The 15,344-nt window shown below is 41.4% G+C and overlaps 1 protein-coding gene across 4 annotated transcripts in view; it reads right to left on the reverse strand.

Annotated features, from left to right (window-relative positions):
- Nucleotides 1–15,344, reverse strand: part of pi4kaa (phosphatidylinositol 4-kinase, catalytic, alpha a) — a 227,268-nt gene that overhangs the window by 64,428 nt on the left and 147,496 nt on the right. For all 4 annotated transcript variants that reach the window (XM_047017382.1, XM_047017383.1, XM_047017384.1 and 1 more), the window contains exons 33-35: nt 8,203–8,361; nt 7,668–7,819; nt 7,419–7,526 (exon numbers count right to left, since the gene is read on the reverse strand). In XM_047017382.1, coding sequence (XP_046873338.1) covers nt 7,419–7,526; nt 7,668–7,819; nt 8,203–8,361 — 419 coding nt within the window. The remainder of the gene's footprint in view (nt 1–7,418; nt 7,527–7,667; nt 7,820–8,202; nt 8,362–15,344) is intronic.

The raw sequence follows: 15,344 nt of genomic DNA on the forward strand, positions 1-15,344 counted from the left end.
AGAATCCTAAGGGAAGTGCAGGAGAATGGTCGAGACAAAAACAAAGGTTCGGTACACATAAATCTAGATCATAAGTAATGCTCAGTATTGCAGGTAAGGAATCACTAACAAGACTTTGCAGTGAAGAAACAGGCTATAAGCTGGTATATATAGACTGAAATATCTAATCAGCTAAAGGAGATGCAGGTGTGTGTGTGTGTTGATGAATTTCAAAACTCTGGTGACTGTGATCTGGGAAGGGGAGCCACCACTGTTACACTCTCACACACTTGCACACTGTTTACTTAAAAAGTGTCCTCCACCGCTCCATTAGTCTGGTGTATGTCACTCACTTCCCTCTCTTTTGTCCAGGACCAAGTCTCTGCTCTCTCCTTGTTATGCAATTTAATTTCTTTGTTGGGGTTGTAGGCTATGCATCAACCGTGTCAAAATGGATTCAGAAATTGTATATATGCAAATAACATGTCAAACAACCTCAGCAGGCAGGGCTTTCAATGTGTCCATTTTACTTTTTGTGTTTGTGTTTAACAATTGTGAATTGTTTAAAGCGGTAATTGACTGTTTTTTGGGGGGTATTTCACACTATGTTCCTATGAAACATAGGTTGGGTTGAAAATGGCCCGGGTGCTGTTCTATGCCCCCTGATACCCCCTTTCCACCAAAGTGAACCGGGAGCTAGTTCGGAGCTGGTGCTAGAGCCAGTTCGGAGCTGGTTCAAGAACGGAGCTAACTAAAAACCGGTTGGCTTTTCCACGGGCGAGAGCCACCACAGAGCCACGTCATTACGTCACTATATACGTCTCATATTTCCCAGCAACGCTAGCGCGGTAGCGCCAAACACAACATCAACAATGGCGGACGTTTCGTTGCTGTTGTTGCTCATGGTTTTGCGAACCTACATCGGCATCCAAACACGGCGCATCCGACGTGTTTGTTCAACTCGCCATTTGTATAGACCAATTATCACCCTACGTTACACAACTGTCAAGCAGTCTCAACTGTGCATGTCGGTTGTAAAAGACGAACTTCTCCCCGTCCTATTACACCTGGAGGGTCTATCAGGTCATCATATATCTCTGGCCACTGGATTGCAGGGCTTGATATTAACTTTTTGAGGCTCTTGGCCTTTGGACAAATACATTTACGTTTCACTTGTCTATGCACAAAATTCACTTGACCCCGATACCTTTAAATAGCCTGACCAAGTGATCGGCCAAAACTAGCCTGGCTAACGGAGGTCGCTTTCTCAGGCAAATGACGAATTAAACAGGCTTGGTTAAAGAAATCCGAGATGCTGGCTATCTTCACTGTAAAATCAACTGTAAAATTAAGAACTTGTGACACGACGAAGACATGGTTGCCGCTCGACTATGCAGTCTGTAAAGGGCGACATTCTCACTCAAATTTCAAGACTTTCGTGACCCAAATCAAAATTCTGATGCGACAGATCAATGGGTAATCGCTTTCTCTTTTAAAGGCTGTCCTCCTCGACCTTTTTGGTCTTTTTAAATCTAACTATTTGTATTATCCGTGTGGTCCTTTTGCCACTAAAAATGCTATCCTTTCCTTTCCCGGTTTTCTGCAGCCACAATGCGCGCGCATCCCGAATGTTTACATTACAATCGAAAATAATAAAAGTCTGAGCAAATTTACAACTTAGCAGTTTCATCAATAAAATAAGCACATTTTCAGCAACTTCTCAATACATTTTCATTCAGATTCTGATTTACAAGTACCGTTTAGCTGAAATATGAATTGTAAAAACTTGCAAAAACTTGAGCAATGGCGGCCAAAGCGTTTTGTTGGTCACGGTAACACCGCCCCAAGCGGTTCTTTGTTGGTTTGTAAACTAGACCAGCTCCGAAGTGGTGCTCGTTGCGAACCACGTACGAACCACGTACAAACCACTTTTCCGGTTCCCAGTCTGTCGAAAGAGGAAGAACTGGTTCGCGATTAGGCACCGGCTCCGTATGATAGATCCTCAGAAATTTTCCCGGGAATAAACACTAGCTTTTCTCCTTTTATGGTATGCTCATTAATATTTAGATGAGCTGCGCACTGATTGGTTGTCTTTCAACGAGTGAAGCTGGGGAGCAAAAACGCAACACGGCCAACAGCACTCACTGAAACACCAAAGGTGGACACTTGAAATAAAAACACGCAAATAAATCTATTTATTGAAACACTATTCAATCGATGTTCGACATATCATTTGAAATGATAACTTTACTTGTTTCCACTTTTGTTGTCGAAGCAAACTGGATTGACTTGGATGGGTAGAATGTTACAGCTTTGCAACCAAACTATATCGTGATTCAACTCAGCTTCAGTTACCTAGCTCTAGATATCTTGCTGAATAATACCCTGACAACGATCTGGACAAACATGCATCGTGAATTGTAGATTTACATAAAAACACGGGTTATTTATTTGAATGAAACACAGTCAGGAACATGAAACAACGTTAGCCCCATTGCCAATAAACTAGGCTAAATCCTCACACATTCTACCTATGCTCTTTCGTTAGCAAGCTAAACTAGTTTACATCCTACAGTCTAGGTGTTTTCGCTACCTAACTGTTCTTGCATTCCTTGAAATTAGCGTTAATAAAAAGCAGATGAGCTAGAGTCTAGCTAACATTGACTAGACGGGCATGGCTGATGTTTGTCTATACCGTAGTGTAGAACAGTGGTTCTCAACCCTGTCCTCAGGAACCCCCTTGTCCTGCTTGTTTGAGATGTTTCCCTGCTCCAACACACCTGATTCAAATGCATGTTCGTTACCAGGCTTATACAGAGCTAGATAACGACCCTTTTATTTGAATCAGGTGTGTTGGAGCAGGGAAACATCTAAAACATGCAGGACAGGGGGTCCCTGAAGACAGGGTTGAGAACCACTGGTGTAGAAGATCCCTGTGCAGTTTGACCCTCGACACATTTGCACGAACCATTTCACCAAGGACGGTTTTGAAAATTTTGGATAATGTAAAGCAGGATTTTCTATGAAATTGTTGCTGAAAAGAGGTGCGTTCCGACCTTACGTTCATCACAACCGCAAGCTGTAGTATGATTTTGTCGGTAACAGTTATTAGCAATGCTCACGTATCCTGTATCTAGCACCTGCCTTTCTCCAGTTCTTTCAAATAGATAATCTAGACAGGTGTTAGCAATAGGCCAGACTGCTATTCGTTTTCTGGCTATTTTTTCGGAAGCTTCCCTTCTAATACTGACTACAGCTAGTCTGGCTAGAGTCATTTGCTAAGTAAAGTATGTTGATGTGTTTAGAAATGTATTTAGCATTCTACCTATCCTAGATACAGGAGACATTAGCATTGCTAATAACTGTTAGCGACAAAATCATACTGTACTTACAGCTTGCGGTTGCAATGACCATACTGTCGGAACAGCACCTCTTTTCAGGTTCAGCTTCTTGGCAAATCCTGCTTGAAATTGTCCAAGGTTGTCAAAACTGTCTTGGGTGAAATGTTCAGAGCAAATGAATAATTGAGTGCGAACTTCACCAGGATCTTCTCAAAGACAAACAGCCATGCCTGTCAAATGTTTGGCTCCTTGGGAAGACTATGAGTGTTAGCCTTCCCTGTACAGCCTGGAACATAGCATTTACGACCATGGTCCATTTTCAATATCCTTGTTATAATTCAAAACTTTCCTCTTTGTAATTCCTTAGAAGTAGCCTACACAGAGCAGCATGCAGCTAAACTAGTATCGGAGATCTATGCTACCTTGGGCTGGTCTGGATGTCAATTTTGGGGCGTGACATAGATACAGACCAGAGCCAAAAACGTCAGTCCAGTGGCTTTGTTGAAAAGCTAGTGTTTTACAGCCATTTACAGACATTTTTCATTTTGAGATTTGCATTGGAAAGAGGATGTCAATGGACTTTGAGGTCCACTGTATGTTCATTTTACCCACCGAACTGTCGTTATTCAACAATGATAAGGTAAAATTGGTTTTGCAATCAATCGCCTCTTTAACGGTAACAGGGTTGTCACAGCTTAACCTGATAGTTTTAAATTTCTTAATAAACATCAGCTGGATATCCTGAAAGTGAGGTTTCAATATCCAGCGAAGTTGTCTGATGTGAGACCCAATCATAAATATATCTCATATGCGCACACAACTGATACTGTCCAAAGTTTGCTAAGTCTGCTTGGTAATTGCAAGGTAGACATCTTTAGCTTGGGTTTACGTTTTCTCCATATAAAAGAGCTAAACCAGCCATGTAGTTTCTTTATGACCCCATTTGAAAACAGGACAGGAATAATTTAGATAGGGTAGAATAATCTAGGAAGTATATTCATCTTGATCAAAGCTATACGAGCCAGCCAGGAGACTGGTCAAGAACTCCAATACTCCAGATCCTGTCTCACCTTCTCAAACAGGGGAACAAAATTAGCTTCATACATTTGCTTAAATGCAGGGGTTATGAATATACTCTAATAGACAAAGCCTGATGGGGACCACTTAAAGGGGAAGGAAGGTAATGCTGCTGGTATAGAATTTAGGCTCCCTAATGGCATTGCCTCTGATTTTGTCAGATTAATTTTATAACCAGAGAATTGACTAAATACATCAATAATACTAAGTAACACATATATTGATGTCTTTGGACGAGAAATCAAATCAAAACATCACCGGCATATGGGCTTATTTTATGATGAGAATTTTCTACTTGTAAACCCTGTATGGAGGGTGTTATCCTAATGGCCTCAGCCAAAGGTTCAATAACCATGGCAAACAGAAGAGGAGACAGGGGACATCCCTGTCTTGTTCCTGTATGTACAGGGAAGCTGTCTGGTCTGAGCCCATTAGACAGAATGGACGCCTGGTGATTGCTATACAAGACCTTGACCCATCTAACAAAATTATCCCCTAAACCAAACTCATCCCAAAAAATTAATAAATATGTCCATTCAACCCGATCAAAGGCTTTCTCTGCATTCAAAGAAAGTACCAAGCCATCAAGCTGTCTTTGCTGGAAAGCCTGAATAATATTGAGCAGATGCCTGACATTATTACAAGAAGTCCCTTTATGCAGTTTTTTTCCTCCTGTATGATTTTAGGTAAGAGACCTTCAAGTCGTGTAGGCAGAATTTTTTTACAAAATCTTCAGCTCTAGAAGAGCTATAGGTGTATGCGAGGCACATGACTCAGGACATTTCCAGTTTTTCAGAATAAGTGAAGTATTTGCTTCTCTCAAAGTCTTGGGCAGTTCGGTGTGTAAGAATGAGCTATTGAAGGTCACATGACATGAAAACTTCACTTTATGAGGTTATTTAACATTAATATGAGTTCACCTATCCTGCCTTTGGTCCCCCATTGGCTAGAATTTTCGATAGGTGCAAACCAAGCCCAGGTATTCTTCTACGCCTTTGAGAAAATGAAAGCTCAAATGCTCGGTTTGGAAATCTCTTGACATCACAAGGAGGAAGGTTACCTCCCCTCTCTCTGCTTTGCCCGCCCAGATAATCTGGCCCGCCCATGAGAAACTGAGCTTTGACCGTGCAAGTGTTTTTATCCTCGAGAGACATTACGGCTTGCAAACGAACAAAGCATTACATTTGCTTAGTTTGGATGTACAAAGGAAAACAAAAGTATTCTTACAGTTCCTTCATCCGAGCCTCTGAAGACCCAGTGTCTTAATTGTTTTGTATGTCTGCGCCAAACATTTCAGCCACGACTGTTTCCTCAACTTGAGCTAATACAAAGCTGGCCTTGCTGAAATACAATTCTGGATCAGTACTAACTGACTGGGAGTCAAATGGCTGAGCGGTGAGGGAGTTGGGCTAGTAATCAGAAGGTTGCCGGATCGATTCCCCGCCGTGCCACATGATGTTGTGTCCTTGGGCAAGGCACTTCACCCTACTTGCCTCGGGGGGAATGTCCCTGTACTTACTGTAAATCGCTCTGGATAAGAGCGTCTGCTAAATGACTAAATGTAAACTGTCCTTACTCCAGCTACAAACCTCAGACAACTGGGCCTAGTGCCCGAGGAGTCCTGCGCATGGGGTTGTGTTGATAACGGAGACGTTACAGTGAGATAGACAGGTCAACAAACCAATCACGCCGCTAGCAAGTTGTCACCCTTGTGAGTAGTACCTCTGTGGACCCCCTAGGGGTCGCGGACCTCTGGAAATGGGGGCATTAAAACAAGATTGTTGTTCTGGCGATATAGTTGGCAAACTGAGTTGGGAGAATAACTTATCCATTAAACAAAAGCATTGCTTGGCTGTTCAGAAGTAAAAAGTTGATGATAAAATGTGTCAATTATGAGCTTATTATCATATTTGCAACTACCTTGAGCATCACAAATGGCTGTGTCAGGCCAAATAGTGTCCTAAGGCCAAATAGTGTCCTATCTAACGTCACAATGCCGTTCCGAAGCAATGACGCGTCCGTCGCTATGCCAACCTTAAATTCCTTATTTAAACCAGTTTATTCTACTCTACTATTTAAAGTTTTCACTCGTTCGACATTCCCGAGACAGCAACGCGCGCAGGTAGAATACTATACGTGTGCCTTCCCGGTCTGTTAAAATTGATGCTAAATAAGTATTTTTTTTTACAAAAACAACTAGCTAGCACCAGCTATCGAACGAGTGAAAACTTTAAATAGTAGAGTAGAATAAACTGGTTTAAATAAGCCTAAATACAAAACTTCCAACCTAGTAACCAGTATAGCAACCATGACAGTTTCCTGCTAGCACACGTAGATATCTCAGGAATTTAAGGTCGGCATAGCGACGGACGCTTCCTTGCTTCGGAACGGCATTGTGACATGAGGTGGGACACTATTTGACCCTAGGACACTATTTGGCCTGACAGCTGCAATTGCTTGTGACTCTGCTCTTCTTTTAGTGAGGTGTGCCAGAAATTTTCCAGGCTTATCCCCAACATTTTTGTCTGATAAATCTGAGTTTAACTTCCTCATCTTGTGCTAAAAGATTATCTAAGGTTGTTCTGACTGCAGCTTTTTCTTTTAAAAATAGGTGACGAGGATTCAACAGACTCTTTATTTAAGTTCAGCCATTAACACATTTTGCTTTTCCATTTTGTGCCGTCTTTTACTGGACATTATAGTGATATGATAGACATGATCGGCGCCATCTTGATCGATTCATGTAACATGAATACATAACATGCTTTCCCAGCATGGCTCAGCATAAACAAAACAAATATCAAAGAAGGGACAGACTGAAGAGTATGATCTGTATGAAGGCAAATTAGGGTCATACAAATTTGCAAGTACACAACTACGTATAAGTGCTCAGTAAAGATTAATATGTTCAAACTCCCATTTTCAAAAGCACTTTAGAAAACATGTTTTCCAAAGTGAATGAAGAACATCTATAGTTAGTATGGTAGCTGTACATAAAGATGTACTAAGTGTTCACGATACCTGAAGTAGTCAAAAGCAGTGGAGTAGATTTTCTCCCGGAGCACGTTCCTGATGGTAGCGTTGGAGACCACGTCGGAGTGAAGGAGAGCCAGACCCAGAGTCAGCAGCCTGAGCAGCAGACAGCACAGCAGCAGAATCAGTTAGCACAAAGACACTGACTGGCTACTGCAGCTCATTTTGGAGATTACCTTGAAATCATCAGATAGAAATCAGGATTTGAACCAAGTGTGTGTTGTATGTGGAGGCTACCTGAAGCGGGGTCCAATGGCCGCCACATGGCGGTTAAGGCTGCTCTTGTTTGCGCCCACATTGAGAGAGAGAGAGCGCTGCAACAGGCTGCAAAAGATCTCCACCTGATCGGCACTGGAGTACTTTGCAATTTCAAACCTCTGGACCAAAAACTGTGGGAACAGGAAACAAGGGATAAACAACAGAGAGAAAGACGAGACAGAGAGGTAGGATGCAAATGAGAGACAAAGAGGAGAAAGGTTGTGTTAAGAAAGGAAAGAGAGGGAGAGTAGTATCATGCCCCATTATAAAAGGATGTGATTTGGCTATTTATGAGCCAGGGAGTAAGTACACTTGGGGTTTGTTTACGCAAACAAACTATGTGTATTTGTTATGTGCTTTCCAGGCGGTTAGTGTTGAATACATTTCATTGAAAGTATCGAACGTTGTATCTAACAACTTTGTTATTGCTATTAGTGTCTATTAAAGTACATTTAGCAATGGCATCACCCAGTCCTACTTCAGCCTCGCTGCAAAGTCAGAGTGGACCTCTCACCTCTATCCAGATGAAGTGGGGGGTGACGTCCGGAGGGCAGGGCACGGGCTGACTTTCCTCGGAGGCTGCCAGAGGGTCAGCCTCCACCTGGGCATTCGAGAACAGACCCATCTTCAGCTCCACCGTCATCTGCCACGCACCTGCCATCTCACGCATAAACTACACAGGGGACAAGGATTGGGGAGGGATCTTGAATCATATACTGCACACCGGCAAAGACACACACAGATTTGGCCAATTAAGTAGAGGGTTCTGGTGTTGCAGGGAAATGTGATATATATAAAGATTTATATATCGCTTAGCCATCTGACTCCCTACTCCCAGATGGGGCTGTGGACAACTAGGCTATGCCTATTTAATAATCTATATATACAGTAATTATCATGATTTACTGATTAGATTGTGTACTCTAGGAGCTCAGGATTACACTCCCCGAGAGCTCAGCAGGACAGTCTGAGTCACTACCACCCCAATCCATACTTCAGCTACTGCCCCTCCATGTCGTATCTCTGCTATTGAGGGCATTGCAGGAGGCAACACAGCTCTTCTCCCCCACTACCACCGAAGACAACCTTACAAATGACGTCTCCCCCCACAGGGACCCAGAGGACATCTAAACCTCATCATAAGAGCGGGCTATCTAAAATTTGAATAAACAAAGCAATAGGTCCAGACAACCATAGGGTGCTTGCGCAGGACAGTACCTTCTTCGTTTAATTTAATGCAAATTTGGCAATAGTTGATTTATCGTTTACTAATAGCTCATTCTACTTAGTTTTTCATTGTTTGCCTGTCTCTCTGCTGTAGTAGAAACCAAAATGCCCTGACTGGGAATTCGTCAGTAGGGAACCGTGACTCTTAAACCCTCTGACCCCAATTACTCGTCGTAAAAAAACACGATACAGCGCGCACACAGCATTAAGGCCTACATGAAATTGTGTTAGTCATTATCATATGCCGGGTACGAGTCTTTGGATCGTTTTTCACGTGATCTGCATAGGCTCAGTACTGGTAGCTAGCAAAAACAGAAACGATTCATTCATTTAGACTGGGTCTTCGGATACGGATCTTTGGATCGTTTTTCACGTGACCTGCATAGGCTTAGTACTGGTAGCTAGCAAAAACAGAAACGATTCGTTCATTTTGACTGGGTCTTTGGATACGGATCTATGGATCATTTTTCACGTGACCTGCATAGGCTCAGAAGAGGAAACATAATTTGTTTAGTTCACTTTCGCGTGACTAGGTTTCGTAAGACGTGAATGATATTCGTTTACAAGTAATAATTACAGGTTTTGTTATTTTCACTTTTTTTATACTTTACTTATAGTTCAGTGCAGCGTAATTGTTTTCCGTGATAATAAAATGCTAGTGTGATAATAAATGACCATTTCAAATCATGCAAACTGTCATGATACATTATTTTAATGCAGGAATTTCTTTTAAAATAGTATCTGCGGGTTTACATGCACTAACAAGAGAATATGATACGTGTTTGCAGTGGACGTATTTAGGCCAGGGAATTGGCTATTAAATGTTGAGCAACACCCCCCCCCCTCCCCCCATTGAAATGACCGAATGACTCGAAAAAAGATTAGTTCATTTTGCTGAATGAGATTCAAAGGACCGAATCAGTAAAATGATCCGAACTTCCCATCACTACTGACGCTAGCTAGTTCATTAGTTTGTGATTGCGTTCCCAACAGCGGGCGGAACTTTTCATAAAGTTAGCGATAACAAAGCCCACCCATTTTGAGGGAAGATGTGATTGGTCAATTTTACTGTCAATGGAATAAATTCATAGCTGGACCACCAATCATAGAGCTGCATAGCATTTTCTTACCAACAACGGAAGGCTGCCAAATTCTGATAGGGTGACAAAAGGGGATTTTTCATTTAACCCTTCACATTCCAACACAAATTGAATAGGCAGGATTGAAGGGTTTATTTCAACATTGTCTTTAGACTGTAAATTATGAATTAATAAAATATAGATTATTTTTTTTATATATATTTTATATAGAATATTTTTAAAATATAATAGGCCCTGAGGGCCTAGAGGGCCCTGACGGTTCCCCACTGGGATTAATATTAGTTATTATTATTATTATTATATATTACTATTATATTATGTTATATTCTGCTTCTGACTTGTACTGTTGTTTAGCATGGGGCCAGTTGCATAAACTTAGTTTAAGACTAGTCTTAGCCTTAGACTGTCTTAAATTGTCAGGTTAGCTAAGCCTGTCTGTTGCTTAAATAGTAGGGCCGAATCCCCAAATTCCCCCTTACCCCTTACTCTTACCCCTTACCCTTAATTTACCCCTAGCCCTCGAAAGTAAGGGGTAAGGGCTACATAGCCCTAGGAAATGGGACGCCACTTGGTTACAGGTACATCATCTAGCACGTATTGATATCTCCAAAGCAAGTAGTGTTATGCACTGATATTAAACGAAATTCGCTGATAATGGAGTTTACTTAGAACTGTAGACATGCTAGTCAAAGAAATGCGGGACTGTTGTGCAATTCAGAACTGTAACATTAGCGTACCAAACTAGCGATTTTTAGAAATGTTTCAATTAGGAAAATGGTTGCAAATATATATGTTCATGACTGTATATAACACAAAACAAGACTGTCATCATTTTTTTATCAATTAATTAAGCCGAAAATATTACATTTATCGGACTCCCTGGATGATTTGGTCGCCATTGTTGCCGGTCGCGCAGTTTTCACATAGCCCTAGGTTTCTTTCATCTTACTTGGTTTTAAGGGGTGTATACCCCTTAGTCTTAGCCCTTCCCCTAGCTCCAAAAGAGTATTGGGACACCACTAGCTCTCATGGGAACGCGCAAAACTAAGGGGAAGGGGTAAGGGGGAGTATTGGGATTTGGCCTAAGACTGACTTAATTTGAGGTAAAAAAGGTTAGCCACCTCTTTCCCCGACTAAGGCCGAATCCCAATACTCCACCTTAATCTTTCCCCCTTCCCCTTAGTTTTGCGCGTTCCCGATCCCGTTCGTCTTCCTCGCAGCCCTTAAGACCCCATCCGTCTTTGGAACGGGAGGCAGCCTTCCACATTCTGTTTTGTGTTTACGTGTATGTTCTGTCGGTAGCAGGTCCCCGTGTTTGTTGCCTTTATTGTTGTTCGTTTGGTCGTTCACAGGAGAGAGGGGACAGGTAAGCAGCCCATGGGTATACACTCCCATCACGCAGCTTACTCCCTTGTTACTTCACTAGGCAAGGAACGGTGCCGCCCTATGTAATTTTGTTAGAGAGGCATTATTTGGGTAGGTAGGGTATTTAGCACTTTTATTGTTTTCATTCCTTTGGCACCGTTCATGGTCCCCTTGTTCTCCTGTGACGCCTTTTCTGTTTTTAAAATAAAACGCACGGTTCTCTACATACACCTTCGTTTGTGTTCGTGTTGGCTGCTGGTTGTTAGTCCCTCCTTTGCCCCTAGACGTCGAAAGCCTTAGTTTGTTCAGCCAGGGAGGGTCGTAACACTGACTGTATTTCATTCGATTAAATAACCTGTGTTGTCATGTAAATCTACAATTCTTAATGCATGTTTGGCTTTGCTTTGTCTTTGCTCCGCAGCTTCGCTCATTGTAAACCAACCAATCAGCTCGCAGCTCATCTATATATTCATGAGAATACCATAAAGGGGAGAAAACCTCTCGTTTTATTCCAGGGCTATTTCACAGGGTGCATAAGGACGTATGGAAGAGCACCAGAACCATTTTCAGCCCAACCAATGTTACAAACCCTATTCGGAGACCTTAAGGAACAGTGTGAAATACCCTATAAAATCAGTCAATGAACCCTTTAAGGGAAAATATATTTCAAGCCGCGGGGTGGTTTACGGTTCAGAACTAATATATTGCGGGTCGGAAATGTTACAAAAATAAAATGTTTCAAGATGTTTTTAATGTTCTACTTAGCAAAAAGTGCAATCAGGCATTTATTTGTGACAGTAAGAAAACTGGAACTTCAACCACGATCAAACATAGCGAGACTTGTAAAGTCGACACCGGGCATTTTAAAATCTAGGCCTATTGACAACTTTTTCAGTTAAAAAAAGGACAACCTCAAGACACCATTTTAAAACTGGCGGTAGGAATGGTTTGCATGGACTTGAGGTCATTTGTGTCTGTAAGTGGCGTTGGGTTTGTGAATATGACCAAAGGACTGATTGACATGGTAGTGCGCGCAGGCCGCATAAATGCTGTACAACTTCTGCCTGACCCAACCACAGTATCAAGAAGAACAACCAAACATGCAGATGAAATATGAAAAGCCCTTGTCCCAGAGTTAAGAGAGAACTTGGGTAAATACGGGGACGCAATTACACTTGACATGTGGACGGACGACTATCGTAAAATAGAATATCTGTGCTTTACTGCCCATTATATAAAGAAAGAGTGGGTGCTTCTGGAGAGGGTGCTATCCACTACAGAGTGGGACAGTTACCAGCGCAAAACTGCACATAACATAAGGCCAGCTATTGTGCAGGGGCTGAGGAAGTACAGCTTGGACGAATACTACAATATAGGGCTGAAACGATTCCTCGACTAACTCGAGTAACTCGATTACAAAAAATGATGGAGGCAAATTCCTCTGCCTCTAAGCCTCTTTCAAAAAATTTTAAAGCTCACGTCACGTTCTTTCGCAATTATTATTTTTAGTGTGACACAACGGGGTTACGTAAACAAAGTGGAAGGAGGCGCAAGGAGTTAGCTGTTTTTGATTTGAGGGTGCGTGCGCGTGCGAGCTGTAAAATGGAAGGGAGCGATAACAATGGCCAAAGAGAAGAAACAAACAAGAGAAAACAACAGAAAATCTCTCTAAGGTTTGGATCATTTCAAATTGAAAAGTAAAGAGAACGCTGTGGTGTGTGTCCTTTGCAAGATCAAGCTAGCATACACAACAGCACGTCGTCCATGCTGCACCATCTCAATAGAAAACTTCCACTTGGTACTTAAATGCACTTAATTCATCTCAGTCAACTTTGTCATTGTTCACAGTACAAGTATAGACAGAGAAACTAAATGTTTATTTTTTATAGAAAAAATGTATATGCATTGCATACTAAGCATATACAAAATAAGGAAGGAAACCTATTAGTTGTTCATTTTAAGAGACCTGTCTTATTTTCTTTTGTATATTTACTATTGCTCTTTAAGCAAAATTAAGTTTTATCCAATTACTTGATTAATCAATGGAATTTTTGGTAGAATACTTGATTCGTAGTACAGGCCCCAGGTGACGCTTCACCCATTAGAACCACACAATTACGAGGTAAAGAGTTGGTTTGCCAACTTTGGGGCCTGTATTACGAATCAAGATCAACATGCTCTGGATTACTTTCAGTTACCCGGCTACGCAAAGCCTAACAATCGCAGTCACGATAAGCGGTACTAAGATGGCAGTTATCAACTCTCTAATTCAACCCAGATCTTTCCAATCTAGAGGCGTGCGCGTTCACATAAAGGGGCGGTGTTTGCATCTTATGTCCAATGGCAAACATGGACAAAACAAGAGCCGCATATTTCACGCAGGAGGAGCAGACAATAATCTTACAAACTTTGTTTACTCCTCCTGCGTGAAATATTGTAATACAAGCATATCAGGAATACAGACATATAATACAGGCAAAATTCAACAAAGTCGCTGCTGCCAAGCTGGCAGAAAACAGCATACGCTGTAAATGCGTAAGCTAGGCCTACATGACTTATTGAAGATGTGACCATAATTACACGGGTGCATTCCACAACGTTAAACTTTTGTGGCTGTATTATTTTAGTTGCAACTAAACGATCAAACGATCGTTGGAGCAACTGCTAAATAAATATAAAACCATAATTCAAAACGGTAAGTAGCAGTAGGCAATACTTGCACATATTTTAAGGCCAACAAGTACAAGGCTGAATTGCCTGAATTAGTCCTTTTGTAGGACATTGTAGAGCTATTAAAGACCTATAAGAACAATAAAATTGCCTTCAGCCAACATGAAGAAAAAATTGGCAACTGGTGGCAGCAGGTTGGAAGCCCAGGCATATGTATGTTTCAAGTAATCTATGTGACCATGTTCATTCAACAATTATTTATGAATATTGTAGGAGTGAAATGTATTACTGTTCTCTGCAGTGACAGGAAATACAGTGGTGTTGCTGCCACCACCCACTGTCGTCCCACTGTGCCATACAGAGGTAACAGTGAAACTAATAGTCATACGCCAGTGTGCATGCCATTTGTGGTTGTTGAATATTTATCAAATATACCATTTACTTTCTCAAGTGGAGGTCCTAGATGATCAGGAAACTGTGTCTGCCTGCTCATTTTGGGGGTACACTTTAAAATGTTATTTACCACTTGCAACACAGATGGTGAGAGTGTGTGAACGTGTGGCTGTGATTGAAGTGTCTGTAATGACTTACTAATGGTGGTGGTTTCAACATAAGACACAAGTCCTTACAGTGCTCATTTCAAATATGACTCAATTGATTACATTTCTATGGTGTTAAACTCAGCAGGAAGAGGAACTTCTTCCTCCCCCTGAGCCTAGGGCCTCCACTTTAAGGCCAAGACAAAGACACAAGGTATAAGCAATGAACCACAGTAGTCAAATGGACACCTTCAACTTTCTCCAAGTGTGCCTTGCAAAGTGACAATGTTCTTCATTTGTTTCAGGTTGGAGCAGACAATGTGAGGGCCCTGTATAAAAGAACCCTGGAGCTCGATTATAAGAGGCTTTTAATTTAAAAAAAACCAAGGCTGGAGACATGAGAAACTGGAATATGAGAAGAGATAGTACATGACTGAATGAATGACACTAAACTTAAGTACACTGACATATTTTTCCTGTTCCTAGGGGAGGGAGAACACATGAGGATGTATTTGTTAAGCTTTTGTCTACGTTTTGATCTTTTTATACCTTTTTGTGGCTTTTTTGTTGTGCCTTTTGAATCTTTTGTGGGGGTTTTCACCACTTCTCTCTTTCAATGTCCTATTTATTATTTTTGAAAAATGCTATAAAAGTGAATGAAACATCTAAATTCAATGAAAGTAGTGAAATGATCATTTATGTATCACTTGTGAAGAGCTTTGTACAGATACCCATTGTTCTTTTTGGTTTGAAAG

The sequence above is a fragment of the Hypomesus transpacificus genome, unplaced genomic scaffold (genome assembly GCF_021917145.1).
Source record: "Hypomesus transpacificus isolate Combined female unplaced genomic scaffold, fHypTra1 scaffold_55, whole genome shotgun sequence".
Taxonomy (NCBI): Eukaryota; Metazoa; Chordata; class Actinopteri; order Osmeriformes; family Osmeridae; genus Hypomesus; species Hypomesus transpacificus.